This window comes from Botrytis porri (genome assembly GCF_014898465.1).
Source record: "Botrytis porri strain MUCL 3234 chromosome Unknown BPOR_002, whole genome shotgun sequence".
NCBI lineage: Eukaryota > Fungi > Ascomycota > Leotiomycetes > Helotiales > Sclerotiniaceae > Botrytis > Botrytis porri.
Window position 1 is genome coordinate 2,083,977 of NW_024066076.1, and position 20,618 is coordinate 2,104,594.

At 42.2% G+C, this 20,618-nt stretch overlaps 4 protein-coding genes across 4 annotated transcripts; 2 read left to right on the plus strand and 2 right to left on the minus strand.

Moving 5' to 3' along the window:
* Window positions 1-5,106: 5,106 nt before the first annotated feature.
* On the plus strand, window positions 5,107-7,377 carry EAF01_001634 (uncharacterized protein; the record flags this gene model as incomplete). The annotated part of the gene is made up of 3 exons (XM_038909884.1): window positions 5,107-5,197; window positions 5,356-5,472; window positions 5,597-7,377. The coding sequence occupies 3 exons, from the start codon at window positions 5,107-5,109 to the stop codon at window positions 7,375-7,377; spliced, it is 1,989 nt and encodes a 662-aa protein (XP_038774696.1).
* A 3,148-nt stretch (window positions 7,378-10,525) lies between these two features.
* EAF01_001635 (uncharacterized protein) lies at window positions 10,526-12,300 on the minus strand. Its single transcript, XM_038909885.1, has 4 exons — window positions 11,847-12,300; window positions 11,680-11,789; window positions 10,999-11,226; window positions 10,526-10,931 (listed from the first exon to the last, which is right to left on the minus strand). The coding sequence occupies exons 1-4, from the start codon at window positions 11,966-11,968 to the stop codon at window positions 10,672-10,674; spliced, it is 720 nt and encodes a 239-aa protein (XP_038774697.1). The 5' UTR covers window positions 11,969-12,300; the 3' UTR covers window positions 10,526-10,671.
* A 227-nt stretch (window positions 12,301-12,527) lies between these two features.
* Window positions 12,528-14,243, plus strand: EAF01_001636 (uncharacterized protein; the record flags this gene model as incomplete). The annotated part of the gene is made up of 2 exons (XM_038909886.1): window positions 12,528-12,602; window positions 12,667-14,243. The coding sequence occupies exons 1-2, from the start codon at window positions 12,587-12,589 to the stop codon at window positions 14,241-14,243; spliced, it is 1,593 nt and encodes a 530-aa protein (XP_038774698.1). The 5' UTR covers window positions 12,528-12,586.
* A 1,438-nt stretch (window positions 14,244-15,681) lies between these two features.
* Window positions 15,682-19,723, minus strand: EAF01_001637 (uncharacterized protein; the record flags this gene model as incomplete). Its single annotated transcript, XM_038909887.1, has 5 exons — window positions 15,682-17,683; window positions 17,745-18,081; window positions 18,132-19,294; window positions 19,342-19,419; window positions 19,496-19,723. 5 exons carry the CDS (start codon window positions 19,721-19,723, stop codon window positions 16,013-16,015), a joined length of 3,477 nt encoding a protein of 1,158 aa, XP_038774699.1. The 3' UTR covers window positions 15,682-16,012.
* Window positions 19,724-20,618: the final 895 nt, after the last annotated feature.

Here is a 20,618-nt window from a genome sequence, read left to right on the forward strand (position 1 = left end):
TTCTTTTCAGCCACGGTAGGATACGGAAGGTCGTAGTTTCTCGTAGACTTTGTTTACATACTAATCCCGCCTTGAATATTCAGTTAGTCATATCTTCTGGTGATCTCCACGGCGTAGTATGAAAAGCATGTGAATTGAATATTGAAGGCCAGGCAGTGATAAGGATGGAGCAAGGATGAAAACAACTTGGACCTCAGCCGGTTTCAATAGGGCAGACACGGCCTCGAGATCTCCCTTGTAGAAAGATGCCGAAACCTCCCCTGACCAAAAGATATGGAGAATTTAGTTTCCGAAAACGCCGCGCCGCAACATATCTTGTGTGTCTTGAGAAGAACAGGGGTTCCAAAGTGCCTTTTGCGATTGTGATTCAATAGAATTACGAATTCATCAATATTAGCCCACATCCAGACCTTGGCCAATTGGGGGCTTTGGACATATTGTCGACATCATGACTGCTAATCCTCCTGACCAATACGATGTGATCCTCATTAATATTCCCGAGCTGGAATCCATCTGAAGTCTTGATATTAAAATATTCTAATACTTTGGACGAATATCAAAGTATCTTAATAAAATCCAACTATGATCCTTAGACATCTATTGTAAATGTTTTTCTAAAACGCATTATATATATGGTAATACCTCGATAGCAGAGCAGCCTGGCAACCTTGCTGTGACGATATGAAATTGTTCGATACATTGATACTTCGTACAAAACAGCATTCTAATGATTGTAGTGACACTATAGAAATCATGTTTCGATTCATTTGCACCGTCAGCGCTAGAAGTAGTTTCAAGGGGCCCCCCATATGTACCTCTGTACACTCTGCATCGGACATGAATCTGCTCGATGCTTGCTTCAAAGTCGTGATCTTCAAGCCCGGATACATCGTGACAACGTGTCAAATCAGCCGGAAAGTATGCAAAGAGATTGCTTGACACTTGCTTGAGTTTTCAATCCTTGAAAGAAAAGAAAGATTGGGCTAACTCGTTTATACGACGGTCGTTTCCTCCGAATTGGGCGAGAGGCACGTTCGAAGGTTTGAAGCTGCAGATAGTACCCCATTAGGCAATTGCCAACATTTGGAGATCCACTAACATCGTGATAAAATGTACTGGGGTACTGCAGGCTGATCTCATTCATATGTAATCATATCCTTGAAGAAAAAGTGGGAATCCCTGACATCTTTGGTTGTGTAAGCCTGGCTGCTACAATTCTTTGCAAAAGTGGCCGTAGATATCAAGAAATTTAAATCTGGATAGCAATGATATAACATCGTCATTGATTGTACGATTTGAGACATCTTATCGCTTCTCCATAAAACATATGTGCCAGTGACCAAAAATTCCAAGGCCGGCGGCCGAAATACGATTGGTAGCTCGAGACGCGCATAATCTGCAACTTTGAAGGTTAAGGTTGTATCCGAAGATCAAAGGAAACTTCCTACACTGCATGTACTGTATGTACTGTGTGAATGTAACTTATACTCCCACGCGTGTGTACGAGATGAACGGCGTATCAAACGATATCTAAGCTACATAAATCATTTAATGTTCTAAATTGGGATATTGAAAGAGAATGTAATGTTCAGATCATTTCACAACGCGGAATATTGAGTTTGATACGCGATTCTTTTTAGTATATCGCGTGACAAGAAACTGAGGACATACCTAGTAACCATTTCTATATACTCGCAACATAGAGAATAAGAGCTTTCAGGTTGTTCATCTCCGATTGTCATCTGCAGATACAACCGAGAAGAGTGTTAACAGCTGACTCCTTCCGAAGTAACAGTTGGTAAATGGGTATGAAAACTTCCAAGGTTGACCCGAGCAAGAAGTGGCATAGAAACTAAGGCAAAGCGGCGCTTATTACTTTCAATACTACATAACTTTGGGGTCTCTGACCTCTTACAAGTCTTAGAACTTTATGATGTCTCTTATCCCCTCCAAGAAGCTTTTTAGTCTTGATCTCCAGTCACTTGGCTCGACCGTCAGCTTGCTTAAAAAAGTCTTGCTTCAAGTACTTCCATTCCACAACTTCACAAGCGATCTTTTCCATTCCTCAGTTCCTCAGAGCATAACACTGCATATTCTTCAACAATCCATATGCAAGCAATCAAGCTCGTGGGGAGCTGTCCGTCATACCCGTTCGCTTGAAGGGAGGATCCTATCAAACTTGTATCCTCTTAATACCCTGGTTGATCACAATCAAGCGAACAGATCCTATAAATTTATGCCAATAGATCAATACACACACATAAAAGTACACATTTACACAGTGCAGTACCGTACAGTATCTTATGAAGCTCGGATACTTTGGTGACAAATTAGTTCATGTCCAATGAAATAGCAAAAGACCGTCAGTATTTCCAATAACCAATCGGATAAAAAGTCTACTTAGATCTTCAGTATCTGTATTTCAGAGGTTGTCACGAGAAGCACGAGAAGCACCAAAAGTTAATACCAAAGACGCAGATGAAATCGTGCACAACAACATTACATGACCAGGATCAAGATACGGTACATGAGAAATACGACCTTGGGACCCCTTCAACCTTGAAGCTTTATTATTCAGATCCATTGCGCTTTTGCCTTGCCAATCGCAAATACCTGCCAATATCAATCAAAACAAGGACACTTAGGAAAGCACCAACTGTAAGGGAATGACTTGAACCACAATAAAGAATAACATACGAATATCTCAGGCTTCAGCATCCAGCACTTTCGAATCAGAGAGAATCCTCTCCTGCATTTACCTAGGCTTTTTCCAAATAATCCTGTAATGTAAATTATCTACTTCTCATTTCGGACAATTGAACTTGACTCTTCGATTTAATTGGCAGTCCAGAAATCAACTTGTCCCTCGTCAGCTGGAAGTCCCAATCACACAGTCGAGTCGGAAAAATACCTTGGAACGCCCAGCTTCAAAAGATACATTTTACCCGTACCGTACCTCGTTCTTGCGTCTGGCGCAGCAAGTCCTTGAGTAGCAATTTGTCGCAATGGTTACCAGGGTTATAGCGTCCGCAGCCAGACCCATGTTTGATAACGACATGGCGGAAAGAGAGAGAGAGAGAAGCCTTTTTGTCTAGCTTTCTGGATTTTTGGTTGAGTTCTTTCTCTCTAAAGTGTCTAGATACTTGTGCGGGACTAATTCGGCTTTGATTCTTAGTGTCGACTCCTCTTCCACCTATCATTTCGAGTGTTTGATATATCCCGAATTTCTACCTCCTGGTATCCTCTCTTCATCATTCCCATGCCCTTATTATTGTATTGTATTGAAAAAGAAGAGAGACTAAACCCAAGGCGAAAAGAAAGACGGAATCGCTTCGAAATCGACCGAACCCCTTCATCTAAACCTATCTAGGTCGATAGCATCTTGGAAGTTGAATCGATCAATTTTTATTTGGTCATTCTACCATCATTAGTTCATCACCTAGCTAGGTAGTGGTCGACTTACCTCTACTCTTTCTCTTTTTGCTGGTATGATTATTATTCTTGTTAATTAGTATAGAGAACAATCAAGCTTTGATATCTCTCTCATAATTCTCCCCATTGAACATTACCTTACTTTACCTTACCTGATGAGTACAGTACATACCACACTGCATACTGCATACATTTCTACACATTGACCATCCTCTTTTTATATCTCCCGCCCACCACTATAATACTCCATACACGGCATCTTTCCCACGGGTTCGTGGCGAATAAAAGGCCATCTGTTGATCAATGACATGCTTACCTGATCTCATTTCTCATCGACAAGACCCCAAGGTAAATCCCAAAGACCCTCGTACAAAAAGCTGCAAATGCCCACGATTACCATGTAACTACCGAGACCGAGACGACTAAGAAAAGCCGTAGGTACATTAATTATAAGACTGTACCTGAGAGAGTATAATAAGATAGCCGTCGAGCAATTTATCTTATGTCCTAATCAATTTTATCCAGAGGCTATTTCGATCTAATAATTTATCCCCCACTACCTATTCAGGTATATTATACTATTTTACTTTAACAAAGGGTATTAAGAAATACTATGGATTTTTGGCCCAAGTACGGATCTACTACATAGACCTTACCTAGTATGCATACTAGGTACTTGTTAAAGTACTGTTCTTTCTTCTCTTCCTCTTCCTCTTCCTCTTCCTCCTTCTCTTTACAAACTACTAATTAACCACCACCAACCACCACCACCAGTCACCAGCCACCATTCAACAAAGGAAACGTCGAAAATTCATAATTATACAATTATTACCTACTCTATCTACCTACCTAGGGCTTTCAAACAAAAAAGATTCTTCCATAACTACTCGTGAAAAAAAAAGAGAGGAAAGACTTCAAACTATACATTTATATTTATATTTATATTTAGGTAACTATAACTTATATATAACTATATATATATATATATATATATAAATTGGGAATTATTTTCATCGTGACCTTGATCCTTTACATAAATATCTACCTGCCTACTACGCACATACACTTTTTTTTAATTACATATAATTACATCGTTCATTTTCCGGGGAGCCAATTAATCAACATCTGGTTTTTTGGCCTTTCGTTCCCAGGGCCCTTTTCCCTTATCCGCTCGGCCTGGTATCAGCAACCCTTCATTCAACCTACATATACATAACTTATATCAATCCACATTATCCACTACCATCCATACCTACTCTGTACACTATTCCCACCACCTTCCACTACACTACCATCACGACACTACGACTTATTAATTAAAATCCCTTGAACAGCCAAAGACTCCAGCTACAGGATTCTCCAGTCGCCCGCATGCATGGTGCAGAACGAATCGCTTCGTTAATGCAGCTGAACGGCTTCTACGCCGCAGTCATCAATCAAATCTTGGAGCTTGCATCCAAACCTCCTCCGACATCTTTTTTTTTTTTTTGCGACGATAGCGCAAACGCGCGCCGAACGTGAAAAGTGTGAGGAGTTGGGGTCAAGTTTAATCTCATATATCTCATCAGCCCAATACTGTCCTGAAAAAGTATTTTGGAATTTAAGATTCCTTTGTACTTTTCTTTTTATCGACCCGTTCGTTGCGTTGCGGTCCGTTCCGTTGCGCATTTCGTCATGTACTCGGCCGTGACAAATGGACTTGGAGGGGGTGGTAATGAAGCTCCATTTCAACCCACAACGATTAATCCTCAAGCTTTGAATCAAGGTATTTATAATCTCTATTAGAAAATGCTGACAGGACTGGAAATATCCTTTGAAGCTTCAGTTTCCTTTCCCATATGAATATATCTACCTAGTGTACTTATATGTTCTTGTCGTAAGAAGCTATGAACGTTTGACTGACTGAATCTTGCGATGCGATAGGAGCTCTCAACCCCGCCCAGGCAATTTCACCAAATGAAATCCCTCGAGGAGTAAAGAGAAGTCGCTCTCCGGATACATATAATGAGATACCACAGGTAGACAATCACATAGATGATGGTATGTTATCACTTCCTCCTATATTCGGGTTTTGCTATGCTCACATTTACCGTAACGATATGTTACATGCGCACTTACTTTACCCCTTTCAAGAAATAATACTGACACTTACATCTTGTTCTAGGTGACTCAAAGCCACGAAAGAGAGGAAGACCGATGAAGTTGAAGTCGGCCGTCAATACCTCAGAAAATTCCAAACAAATCCAAATGCCACATTCAACTTCAACTTCAAGCCAGAGTGGCCAGCCGCAGACTCCTCAGTCGCAGCATACAGTCTTGCCTCACAACCGTACACCAGGCTCAAACTTGGCTCAAACGCCTGTCTCTAAACCAACTCCTAAGCCAGTTGTCAAAGCTTTACCAACCGTGAGGGATCATACAACCGACCAGTTAGGTGCAGAGGGAGATGAGTATATTCCACGAGAATATGATGAGCAGGGAGAGAAAAAGGTCTCAGCCATGGGCCATTTGACGGATGGACGTGAATACAGGTGTCGAACATTCTATGTACCAAACCGAGGAGATAAACTGTTCATGTTAGCAACGGAGTGTGCCAGAGTACTAGGATACCGGGACTCATATCTACTGTTCAACAAGAACAGATCTCTTTACAAGATCATCGCCACCCAAGCAGAGAAGGAAGATTTAATCCATCAAGAAATCTTACCTTTCTCTTACCGCTCCCGGCAAATAGCGATTGTCACTGCCAAATCCATGTTCCGGCAATTTGGCAGCAGAGTCATCGTCAACGGGCGTCGGGTCAGAGATGATTATTGGGAAACAAAGGCACGTAAGCAAGGATTCACCGAAGAGGATCTCGCTGGGGAAAAGAGACCGGGTGCAGCAAAAGCCCGAGATGCCGCCGCCGCTGCCGAAGCTTCCGCTGCTCTTGCTGCAAGTCACCACCATGGCGATATGTATAGCAATGGCCCGGGACATTATGGATACCCGCAAGCAGCGGTTCCATCTGCTATGATGGGTATTCCTAGTGCCACTAGCCCACTGCCCATGATAACCACTCTTGCGCCAGAGCAAACTGATATGCGCTTGAGAGACTACAGCAGCATCCAACGTCCAAGACAAGAACTAGCCGGGACCGCGTACCAAGATAGGACTCAACCTAGTTCACATGCGGATTTATCAAATCATGTAAATCAAGCAGCGGAATATAGTAAGCAGATCAATCAACAAAGAAGTCGTAGTCATGACTATCTAGAACGAAGATGGAGACAACCTCATGAGGTTCCTGGAGGTAACATTGTGCAAGCTACAGGTAATCACGACGGTCTTCCATCTGCACAAACTTTGCGTTCGCCACGAGCATCACAAAGCATTGCGCAGCAACCAATGTTAGCACATCAGAACCCACAGAATCTTTCATACTCGCAGGCTTCTCATCAACCTGGCATTGTTTCACAGCCTCCGATCAGAAGTGCACCATCAAGACAGGAGCAGGCAGCAGGAAGATCTCCTAGCATACCCATTGCGTCTGCGAGCAATATGAATCAAGGGACGAATTCTTATCAATTCACGTCTCAGAATCAGATGTGGCCATCAAGTCAACCACAGCCGTCCCCACAGCAACATGCGTTTAACCCAAGCTACCCATCCCATCCTAGTCAGCAATCGCCACATATACAGCAATCTCCTCATCAACCTCCTCCTCCACCACTTCGACAATCAGGAAGCAATCCTCAAATGCAACCCGCATTACAATATTCCGGTATGCAAGGAATGGGGCAAAATTATGCAGCACCAAATCGAAATATTTATCAACCTGAGTCGAACAATCAGCAATTTATGCAACCTACAACCTCCGGTTCCCAGCCTAGCTCTCAGGGCTGGGCTCCACAACAACCCACTGGAACTAGTGCTGGCTGGGGTTGGACAGGTCAGCCGCAATAGATAGAGGGACAGAGACAGATATTGCACAGTCCACGAAGATAATGGTATCACAATGCAGGATCAATACCAGAGAACGAGAATGAGATGGGAGACTTGATACACCTCTCGAAGGCCACCTATGCTACTTCTAGATTTAGATTGGTCCATCCTTCAGCGCATCTTACATCATATGTTCCCTCCAATTGTGGAATGGAGTGACATCATACAACATCTTCTATTCCAACTCCCCTGTGCTAAAGCATTATCAAATGCCAAGCATCCAAATGGACTGCCTTTCTGTGTAACTATGGCATGTTCCTCTTCTAAATCTCTTTGTATTTCTTGCTTGTTCGTTCAATAGCTTTTACGGTTTTATACCTTTTCTTTCCTCTTCTTTTACTTCTCTTTCTCGATGTATTTTTCCTCTGCTGTTTTTAACATCATACCACTTAATCTCTTCCCGTGTACCTTCTCTTTTGAAGATGAAAGGTGCCCTGGCAACTTCGTTCTCATTGTTGCGTTGACTACCTTTGTCTATTCCTTGTTCTCTTTTACCTCGCCACTTTTGATGTGTGAGAATTCTTTGGTGGCAACGAATTGCATATGAGCTAAGGGTTAGCTTCGTTGAAATTTTTGTTATCTAAGCAAGGGCATGCATTGATGGATTTGTTTTTTTTACTGCTGATTTCAAGAGCATAGGGTATTATTGCTGGTTAGGATATACACTTTTGCATTGCGTGCAAGGCTTTGGCATATGATGGATAGGGATTGATTTAACTGGGTTATACCCGTTATGGAAGCACATATTGGACGTAAGGGTTGAATGAATGATTGTGTGGGTGGGATCGGAGGATGGAGTTTGGAAGGGTATACCTCTCTGTTATTTGTGTTTTAAGAATTTGTAAACTTTTTCATTTTCATTAGGGGCATATTTATTGAGTCCTGACTATTTGTCCCTTGTTCTGTGTTGTGTCATTTTATCTTGAGTTGAGAAGTTCAATTGCTTGTGTGGTGCGTGTCGTTGCATTATGGGTGGATGAACGGATGGGTGGGTGGATGGTGGTGTTGTTTCTGTGTGTTGCGTGATGACTATGATGATTATGGAAGGAGAAGCTGAGCTGCATGTGAATGTGAATGTGCATTCAGAGGGATGGGTGAATGGGAATCTGAATATGGATTTGTGAGGTGGGGTCGGGTGAAATAATACAAGAGAGACAATATGCGAGAGGGGGGATCAGGGAGTGGTACATGGGGAATGAAATGTAATGGGCTGCAATGGAATGGGATTGGTATATATATGCATGGATTAGGATGGAAATGGGATCGAGATGTGGTCATAACATACATCCTCTGGGGAAAGTGAAATATTGAGATACTAGTAATAATTCTGTTGATGTTTGTGTGTGACATTTGTGGATTTTTTGTGTCTATGATGTTGTGATTGGGAGATTCTGTAATTGATGCTGGTATAGGTAGAGGTGAGGAGATGGTGTTTGGGTGCTGATATTGACATCTATATCTATATCGATCTTCATCATGACATCGAGATTGATTGATGTATGGTATTTCACAAATGTGTGTTACTTTGAATTTTCGAACGCTTTTTCTTTTGTTTGGAAAATCGGGAGTCGGGAGTCGGGGAGTTGATGGTTGAGAGATAATAGATAATCATTAAGAGTTAATAGATGATGATTGAGGTAGGATGTGATAGATGATAGTGAGAGATAATAGGTACTTAAGTGAGTGGATATTCAGAGGTTTCTTTGTGCAGCAATCGCCTCTGGTCGGATTTGTGGTGATTAGATTCGTGAGTGTGTGGTGGGAAATCTTTTGGGGGTTGGTGTGAGAGGGGGATTGATAGGATTAAGGTGAGAGTGAGATGGTAGTGAGAGGGTTTGGGGTGAGGGAGTGGGGTTGGAATAGAGAGGGGATGGGGTGAGGGTTGGGGTTGAGTTGAGGTGTAGAGATTGAAAAGGGGGCTTGGGGGGGATTGTAGGGGGCTTGAGAGGGGGGATTGTGTGGGGCTTTCGGGGGCTTGATTGTGGGGGGTGCTTGAGGGGGGATTGCGAGGGGGATTGGGGGGGGTTGCGCTTGATGAGCTTTTGCCTTAGGATGGGTTGATGTGGGTTTTGAGAGGGTGATTGAGTGAGGGTGTTTGGGGGGTATGCCAGGTCGAGATCTCTTCTTTCTTGTTTCTTGAAATGGGGGGGGGGAGAAGAGGAGAGAGTTAATGGTGAGAGAGTTGTTTGAAGAAGTTGTTTGAGTTAGGTTTGAGGTTATCATGGAGTGCAGGGGTGATGAGATGGGAATGGGATGGTGTAATGAGGGAACGATGAGATGATAGACTGGAGTGATAGGATGAGATGGATAAAGTGAAGTAGTGAGGAGATAAGGTAAGGAAGCGTGATAGATAATTTATAGGATGAAATGGATGATGGAATGAGATGATGAAATGGATGATGGGATAGGATGAGGAGACGGGATAGATGGAATAAAATGAAGTCATAAGGTGATAAATTGCATAGAATCAAATCATGAATAAAATAGGGTGTGTAGTATATTGTAAGGCGAGAGAGGGATGAGATGAAGTGAAAGAAGATAGGGTAGATTTGAATATGGGATTTAGGATGTAATCTTGGGATATTGGGAGTTATAATTTGGAGATGTGAGATGGAGATGTGAGTTGGAGATATGAATATGGATATGGATATTGATGAGTTATTGGTTAGAATTGGGAAGAGAGAATAGGGAAAAGAGAAGGGTGGTATAGAAGGGATTTTGAGGGGATATTGAGGGGCGGTGTGATGTGAGAGAGGAATACTAGGTAGAATAATGCGTATGAGGTATAATGAGAGAATAAGATGTGTAGTATAGCTTATAACATTCTAGTTTTATAAAATTATAAAAGACTTTAGAGTAAGAGAGGATGGGATGGGATGGGATAGGATAGGATTAGATATGGAAATTATTAGAGAAGTAAGTTAGGATTGTTAAACTAGATTTAGGTTGAAGATAAGAATGAGGATTGTTTATTGGAGTTGAATGGAGAAAGATGAGGAGAGGAGGATTTATTAATAGAAAGGATATTTAAAGATCGTGAGTGGAAGGTTGGGGGGAGGGGGGATTGTTTGAATAGAAGCAGTAGAGATTCATGGACTTGAATAAAAAAGCAATGATGAAGTATTTACTTGACTCTCCCAAATCTATCCCTATGTTCTATATATTCTTACCACCAGTTGTCCAAAGATTGTGTATCTATCTATCTATCTATATGCACGCTCAATATTCAATCTCTCCCTATCTATCCCCGCAAATCTAAACCAAAGCATTCGAAATTTCCAACTCAACACCCTCGTCTGTTTTCCCAACAACTTTCACACTCTCTAAGTCCTTCACAACCCAGTCGGCGCCGGCTTCGACGACTTGTTCTATGGTGTGTGTAGTTACTACAGCTAGTACTTTGCATCCGGCTGCTTTTCCGGCGCGGATACCAGCGGGACTGTCTTCGAGGACGAGGAGGGAGCCATCAGGGGCGGAGGAGAGATCGAGTTTGGATTTACCCATGTTGTAGCAGGCTGGGGAGAGGTGTTAGTATTTTGGGGGATTGGGGTTTCGAAGAGAGGATAGAGGAGAGGTACGAACCTGGATCAGGTTTTCCATTTGGAACATCTTCTGCGACGACGAGATGCTCTGGGATGGGAAGTTTGAGGACGTTGAGCCAGCCGGTTACGAGGGGGGAGGTGCCGGATGTGACGATGGCCCAGGGGTGGGAGGCGCTGGTTAGAGAGGAGAGGAGGGAGCGAGCGCCGGGGATTTCGACAGCGTCGTCACCGTAGTTTTTGGGAAGGAGTCCTTCCATGTGCTTTATGTCTGGGTGGGGTGTTAGATTGTGGGGGTTGGAAATTGGGGAGGGTATAGTTGAATAGATTGATGTGCTGATTGTGGTACGTGAAGTTGCAAAAGGAGAACTATAGCGAGATACCCTTGAGGGTTTGAATGGATCAAATTTGCATGGAGAAGAGCCAGAAAACGGTTGACCGCTCGATAAGTTTCAGTACCACTCGTGATCTAGCTACAATATAGATTCCACTCGGATTGAGAATTGACACAATCTCTTCTAACCCCGTCACGCCTTCGGATAGAATAAGACTCAAGAAATAGACTTAGGTTTCGAAGCATTCTCTCATGACCTCGCTAGTAGGTAATATGGGAACAAATCCAGCGAAAGACTTCTTGCTAATTCAAGGAGAGATATAATGGATGAGGACAGGAGATGGACGATTGAAGGTTCAAAACTAGCAGAAGATAATAAAAAGAGCTTACAATCCCAATTTGCCTTCTCTGGAGCAATAATCTTCAAGACATCAATACTTCTCCTTCCATGACTTGTCTGTAAAATCACATTAGGATCTACTCCTATTTCGTTACCTAACCTGGCATTTTTGTTATTCAAAAACTCTTATTGTCGTTATTGGAAAAAAAAATCTTACTGATGCCAATGCTTAACGATAGCATCGGTACTATCAATAATAGTACCATCCATATCGAAAAGTAGCCCCTTAAAGACCACTTTTTGAGGTGGAGCAGAAAACTCTCTCGGAATAGAGCCCATGATCTCTTCTGTTACAAAGATAATTAAATCCAATATAATAAGAAGATCGCGATGATCAAAACACAAGTAGCCGTAACAAAATCGGTGGGGTGGACGTTGAGATATGTGAAATTGGCGAAAGAGACCCTTTAACCCGTCTAAATCCGACTAAAATTTTGCAATTCTCCTCCTCAAATCAGATATGCAACAAAACTCTTTTTTGTTGATAGATTCAGACCTCGTGATTGTTAAATCGTCGAGTGAATTTTTTGCAAGGTTTCTTGGGGAGTGGCAAGATTAAATAGAGAATGAGGAATGAAGGAAAGTAATAATGTTTGATTCTGATTCAAGGTGAAGGAAGTTGACGTGGGCGGGGAGCACAAGCAATAAGTAGAAGCGTCTAATGAGGGAGTGTGCTCATCTCCATTGAAGCGGGCGGAATCATGTGACATTGTTGTCGGAGCTGTGTGATTGGGATTAGTAGAGAGAGGCTAGAGAGAAAGTGGCTTAGCGTTGATGGATTAGAAAATTAATTTTAGTGCGATAAGGATTTGGAAAATGGAAAAATTCCATTATCGAAAATACTACAGTTGAGATCAACAACAGCATCTATTTGAGAATTGCACAACAGTACTCAAGATGCCTAAAGTCGGAAGTGAGTGAATGAAGTGTGTTGTCATTTATCGAAGGATTTAATAACTAATTGATTTGCAATCCAGAGCCAAAGAGTAAACGTGTTCCAGTGCGTCTTCGTCACAAGATCGAGAAAGCATCAGTCGCAAAACAAAAGAAAGCTCGTAAAGAGGGAAAGAAAAATCCAGAATGGCGATCGCGATTAAAGAAGGATCCTGGAATTCCAAATTTGTTCCCGTATAAAGATAAGATCTTGCAAGAAATTGAGGAAGGAAGAAGGAGGAAGACTGAAGAGGCTGCGAAACGACGAGCTGATGCGAAGGCCACCAAGACTGGTGAACAAGTTGAGAGAGAGGTCGAGGCTAGAATGGAAGGTGTTGATGAGGAGGACATTGAGCTGATGGATGAGGACGAGGATATGGACGATGATGATGACGACTCTAATCCTATGGCAGCTTTACTTGCCAGTGCCAAAGCTGCTGCTGCGCAATACGAAGACGACCTTGTTAGTGGAGATGAGATGGACGAGGATGATGATTCCGAATCGGAAGAGGATGATGCATTCGATGGTGTTAAACTCTCCGGATTACCTACACGAAAAGATGGATCCAGAAAAGCTTTCGACAAGGTTTTCAAGCAAGTTGTTGATCAAGCAGATGTTGTTCTATATGTTCTCGATGCTCGCGATCCCGAAGGTACCCGATCGAAAGAAGTCGAACGTATGGTTATGGCTGCTGCAAGTGGTGGAAAGAGATTGATTCTTATTCTCAACAAAATTGATCTTATTCCTCCTCCAGTCCTCAAGGCATGGCTCATTCACCTCCGAAGATATTTCCCAACCTTACCATTACGAGCTTCTGGGCCAGCAGCAAACGCACATACTTTCAATCACAGTCAATTGACAGTTAAGAGTACTTCGCAAACACTCTTCAAGGCCTTGAAATCATTTGCCGCAGCAAAACAACTCAAGCGTTCAGTTTCTGTTGGTGTTATTGGATATCCTAACGTTGGAAAATCTTCTGTCATCAATGCCCTGACATCTCGTCTTGGTGGTGCTGGTGCTGCATGCCCAGTTGGTGCCGAAGCCGGTGTTACTACATCCCTCCGATCAGTCAAGATCGATAGCAAGCTGACCTTACTCGATTCTCCTGGTATTGTTTTCCCAACCGCTGGTGATAACTCCAAGGCTTCAAAAATTGAAGAGCAAGCTAGACTTGTTCTCCTTAACGCTATTCCTCCCAAGCAAATTGAGGACCCTGTGCCCGCAGTCACATTGTTATTAAAAAGATTAAGCGCTTCCCAAGATATGCTCAACAAACTTATGGATGTCTATGGATTACCACCATTGGTTTCCGTCAATGGCGATTCGACTTCGGATTTCCTGATCCAAGTTGCGAGAAAGAGAGGAAGACTTGGAAAGGGCGGTGTACCAAATATCAGCAGTGCTGCTACAACAGTCATCACAGATTGGAGAGATGGTAGAATTCAAGGATGGATGGATGCACCTGTCTTGGCCATCGCACCAGAAAAGATTGCTGGTGCCACTGTTGGTGAGGATGTCAAGGGTGATCAAAAGGAGATTGTTAAGGAGTGGGCTGAAGAATTCAAGTTGGAGGGATTATGGGGAGATAGTTCTTCAAAAGATGAGGCTATGGAGGAATAGATTTTGCTGGATGGAAACAGTAAGGAATATCTTGTGCATGATCATCAATATGTGATTATGAGTATGGTGTTTGGCGTAATGGCTGGGTTCAAAAGTTGGCCAGGTCAGTCGGTTGTAGATATAAATTACAACAAAATAATCAACTATATGATGAACAATTTCGACTGGACAACTTTTTGTGTTTTTTTTAGGGATACCTGATTGTTCAAGCTTTCAAGTGAAGTGGGCATCTATCAATTGAGACGTATAAATTGGACTGGAATACAATCTACACAACAAGGCCCAATGCTCGAAGATCTAGAGTACAGAGACACGAGGTTCGAAAGATATTCAAACGATTGGTTTCATTCTACACAAGTATATGATGCGAAGGAGCTCAAATGTTGTAAGAGCACTTGACACCATAGAAAGTAAAAATTGCATGAGGAAAATGATTTGTCTACGCCCCTGCAAAAAGTCACTGTTGGCAGGATATTGGTAATATATGATTCGGTATATGGGAGGTAACTCATTAAGGGAGAAACGGATGGGTTTCGAATCCCGTGTTGAGTATTTAAGCTTAACTTTGATCATTCATGACACTCACCACCCGCCAAATGATCCATCACCAAGGTGCATGACTCTTATCCTTAAAATCACTCACTCCCGTATCACACATATCCCTTGGATGTATATATCATGTTTCACTTTCCCGCTAGTAATATCAATACACCCGCTACACCACTCAAATCGTTCACAATAGATTCCAATTGGCTTTGCTCAGAACATTCAAAATCCACATTCTCGAAGTTTCAAGGATCCTTATAATCAGCTTTTTGATATCCATCAAACTAAGCCGTAGGTGCATGCAGGGGTATCAATTGGAATTGACCTATCTCGTCAGACAAGCCAGACTTGATATCAAATGATAACAGTAGCTAGGCGACGACGATCGAGATGATATTACAAACAAATGCAGCCTAGGATATTTTCACCTCCCATGATCAAAAACAGTAGAGGGAAAATGTATCATCGTCTCGACAATCGCAGTGACGTACTATAAGCTGGACTTGTCATTTGGGACTGGAAGTCGGTCGTGTTTCACAACGGCATCCAGCTCTTCCTGCGTCTTAATTACAAGATCGTGATCTTATGAGATATAAGCTATGACATATTAGATTAGGCTATTTGTAGTTCCATACAGCGCAGGATTATAAGAGTGTCAAATTCAGAAACGAGCTCGTTTAAAGGCATGGTAAGACCATCTTTTTCGATAGTCTTCTTTACAGCTAGTGTCGGAGTATTTGAAGTTGATTAATAGAGTGGTACTAAACAAATAGAGGTGTGGTGTACAAGCTAGTACTCAATCATAAAGGGAGTTGGGCTCATGGCATCTAAATGGGCTGGGTTAATGATACACAGGGACGCGAGGAAAATGTTTCTTGTAGTCTGGAGTGTAGTTCAATTCAAGAAAATAATTTTTAGATATCAAGAATGCTGTTATCAATCCCATAAGTGAATTCTTTCGGAAACCTAACCACCAAACTATATCAATATCTGAAACAATCTCAGCACTTCAAAGTTTCCAAATTTTCAAAGTTCCAAAAAAAATTGAACTATTGGACTATAGTCCAGACTCTTTAGACCTCTTGCTTGAGGGCCAAAATATCGACTGCTGTCGTGTGAAATTTCAATTCACCTAAAACCCTTCCGTGAATAGCAAATTAGTCCGTCTTATTTCTCTGCGCAGCTTCAAATTGTACAATCTGCAGAACTTCCAATCGCAATCATCAATCACAAGTATTCTTGATAAAATTTTCAAGAATCAGCATCCCGGCGTCACCATCAAGGTAAGCAATGTCTTTGACCCGCTTGGTCAATAACGATGAAGGGTCCTCTGCATTCTTCAGTAAAAAATTTGCCATGTCGAATTTTTCAGTCTGGAAAGCTTGAAAAACTGCTTCCTCTGTGATCAAATCATCCAAAGATCCTCGTATGCGAAGAATGGCATTCAAATCCTCAAGATTATATGACAGTGAACCGGCTATAAGTTCAACATGGGAACTTCCCATCATTTCAGTGCCACAAGTATCCAAAACAAAATTAACGGCTTTGAGGTCCACCCGATTTTCGAACATCGAATTGAAAACCTCCTGGTCGACGAACTGGATTCCCTTCAAATCAAGTATTACTTTCCAAACCTCATGAAGATGAGGTCTTGCATCAATCACTATCTCTCGTGTTAGGGTATCATGACCGAATCGCTTCATAAGATATGCAACGGTGTTTGAGTCAAAGCTTCTGAGAGCACTCCTGACCATTTGCTCCGTGATCGAGTCGACGTGTTTGAATTCAAAAAACTTCTTTACGGTTTCACAAGAATCATGACGAACAATACTCGCTACCATTTCTTCATCAAAGGTTTCTTCGTCTATGAGATCAAGAATTTGAGCTAGCTCACCCAGACCTCTGGCTTTCATTCTGTACCCAAAAATCTTTGCGGATATTGGTACCTCATTAGAAGCTCTATAAAGAATATTCAAAGCTCGCGATGGATCAGGATGGGTGTCCGCTCTCAAATGCCTTTCGAGTTGATCAAGAAAATGGTTTCGACTCTTCTCGTGATTTAGAAGGACATTTTCTATCTGCAAATGTCCTTTCACTGGTCTTTGGCGGTGACCACCCCTACCAGTCGCCCAGTACACCATGTCTTCATCAGCAATTGGCCTGCCAAAATTGCCATATCTTGTGCGGTCTCTATGAGTGACAGATATTAGAGTAGGGTTAGCTCCGAGGTCTAGAAGACACTTCACTGAATCAGGGCTGCAATGTCTAATTGCCACAAGAAGTGGGGTAAGACCAAAACGTAATGAGGCATCGACTTCTTCCTTACAATTGCTGAGTCCGTTCTCCAAAATCTCAGGAAGATTGAAGGCTGCCCCTAGCATTCTAAGACGACTCTCGGACGGATATTGATCTCGTTTTGGAGGATTTCTTAGCACTTTTTCTGCAATCTCCGCGATCTGGTTCTTCATGCTTCCTGAATAGTTATAATCGTCGATTTGAGAGAACCACCACTGTAATGAAGGGCTCAGCCTGGCACCAAGAACAAAACTTTTGTAGAGAGGTTCTCTGCATCTTCTTTCCGGTATGGATTCTTTGGCGTGATAAGCCCAATACGAGATGGAATATGTTTGAAAATTGAAAATCACCCCCTTCAGTTTTATTGCCGGGCACCTCATGAAAAACCCCTTTGAACCTTGCTTGAGCACTAGTTCTGCAACTGAATTATTCTTTTCTTGCGCCATGAAAGCTAGGCAGATCTTCATCACGAAAAGATGGCATTCTTCATATAGGAACTCGGATTTCACAGCGCAATGATTGGTAAGATACTCCTCGACCGATAAGTGGGCGAATCGAAAATTGCCTTCCGAACTTTGGATAACAAAATTGCTACAGCACTAGTTGAAACCAGGTTAGTGTTTATTACGATGCTGCGCCATCATCCAAGATTTATCTTACATGCAACACAACTTTTGTGCTCAAAGGGCTTCGTGTTATTCTCTGAAGTTTAGGATCATGATCAAGCGACAGCTCAATGACTCTGAGAACCTCGTCTGCGGGCAGTGCAGTTCTGCAGCACAATAGCCATTTGCAAACTGACTTGAAGACGCTAGTATTGTAAGCTCCTGGCTTTGTGTTAATTAAATATACCGTTTCATATGCGCTATTTAAGGATTGCTCCAAGGAAGTGTTCCGATTCTCGATATCCAACAGCTGGATCTCAATATTCTCCGGTAAGAATGTTTGAGTTTCGATCGGAAACATTATTGCAAGTTGTAAGGTGACCCATTTGAACCTAAGATTGCGTCAGTCACTCTGCATGCGTCGGATAGGCATCAAACGTACATTCCACCAGCAAAATTTGATAGTACTCGCACTATTTGATCCATGAGTTGTCGCTTAGTTTCCTCGTCATTAGAATCAATGTCTTCCTCTTTGGATCTCACTTCTTTTCCAATGTACGCGGACATGTCCTTCAATGTATCTTCGGTGGTCAAAGTAACACCGTCAGATGCAGTAAAAACCTTGTTTACATCGACATTCAATCGACTTGAGAAAACAAACTTGATACCATCAAGCTGCCTGACCTGAAGCTGTCTCAATGTTGCTAGAAGCTTGCTGAAATCAACGCATTCGTCAAGGGCATCTATGACGATGATGACTTTACTAAGTCGTTGACACAACTTTAGAAGCGCGGCGGACCACTCCTTGGTCATCGGTATAGTAGCGTTAGGTGGCTTTGCATCAGTAAACATGGCAAGAATGCTTGATTCTATTGCGTTGCCATCTAAAGTCCATGCTAGCTGGGATACCAGACTTCGAATAACGTCATCTGGTGTTGTTGGTGAGATGCAATAGAAATAAATCATGCGATGATCATCTTGTCTGGCTACATCAGAATAGAACGATTCAATGATGGTAGACATGATTGACGTCTTTCCAGTTCCAATAGTCCCTCGTAGCCAAAAAGCAGGCGCTCCATCATGATGTAGCCATTTTGTATATTTCTCGATAATCCATTCTCCGGCATATGGGTACTGCGAGAGTAATTGTCGAGCAGTGTAATGTTGTGAAATATATGGTTTATCAGATACCCATTGAATGACTTCAATGTTCTTGTCATCGGTTCTGTCTAGCTGTAGAATCAGCTCTCGTAGTTCGGTTTCAAATCGTTTCTGATTTTGCGAGTCATTTAGTTGTAGATTGCTCATAATATTGTTCCTGTTATCTTCGACCTCGCCGAGCAACTTTTTCCACTCATCTTTCCTGACAATCGATGCAGCGTATCTCACAATTATATGTCTGTTGAAATTATTGATTGCAGTCGCCTCATACCGAAGTATCTTCCAGTACAGAGTCAAAATCGATTCTTTCAGTTGCTTCTCCGATTTGAATTGTGAAAGATTGAGATAGTCCCAGCTGAGAGACGTAAATTGTTGGACGATCTCTACAACCTTTTCCAGCCCATTTAATGCCGCCTCCTGTTCTTCGGGATGATTCAAAATGAGCTATAAAAATCAGCTCCGGTCAGGAGAGAGAGTGATACCACACTCACTGGTAATAAAACTGACACGCAGGCCCATGGGAATCCTGCATGAACGGGGTCAAGTCCAGCGGCCTTGTCTCCCATTGGCTTGATTAATTTGAAGATTTTGACAATTATCAAACTGTGATCCAATTTTGATTGCTTTCTTATGCCAATGTAATACCCATTGCTTGTCCTCCATTACACGACGCTTTCTAAGAAGTAAGTCGCCAAGTCGTTGTTCTTGTCCCACATTGTTTTTGACATTGGAATCCTTGTCTATGATCGACTGCAATCGCTCGTATAAACCTGAGTCTTCGTGCTTGAATTTTTCATATGCTTCTTTCCATAAAGTTTCATTCTGATTCGCCAAAGCTACGAAGCTGGTTGATGGTTCTTGAACAGACGCCATTCTCGCAGCTCCGTTTGTTGAATTGCTCAAATAATATGTGACATTCCTAGGACTTACAGACTATCCTAGAGTTGGACAATTAGAAACACTCGTCGCAGTTGTCATCATGTTGCGATGCTCGAAATGTTTCGTGCATGACACCTTGTCAGCATCACGTGGGTGTCAGCCTCAATGCAACCTAAGAGGTCAAGGAGACCACCTCGAATGTGAGAAGAGTTCTGGAACTTATCGTCTACCATTCTACCCTACTGTTGAGACGAATAAAAGAGACAAACTTGTAATTTACCTGCTGCGTTGCGTACTTCTCTTATCAGCATTAATGAACGATTCTGTGAAACTGTGAAGGGAATCATAAGTAAAGCGACCGCAGAACAAAATAATCAAACTGGGAAAGAAGCATCGAGTCGCACCTGCCAAGCTTTCACACGTGATGCGATACCTTATTGCGCTTATCATGCGTTCTTTCTCCAAATATCAAGACTCTCTCAATGAACTCGTATTAATTAAGATCTAATTATCCTTACGTCAACATTACCGCATCCAACCCTTGAATTCACGATTGTTAAGACAGGTTTTGCGCATTATTCTTCAAACCGCTGTTGGCCGACATCCTTCTTGTTCAAGTCCAGGTCTTCAGTTAAAAGAGAAATAACAAGACCCAGACCTCCAAACCCCGCCATCGTATAGCAAATTGTCTTAAAGCATCCAATCTAAACTTTCACAACGGCATTCAGGGCCTTCGGGGATAGGTCCAGAGATCTTAGCTCTGGAATGAAGAAAACAGCTTTACTTGGGTTGTTGAGCTAAGAAAGAGATTCTGTCAAGTTAATAGAAGCAATGGAAGTAAAAAGCATAGAATTGAATATCGTTGAGGCAACCGTAAGTCCGATGAGAC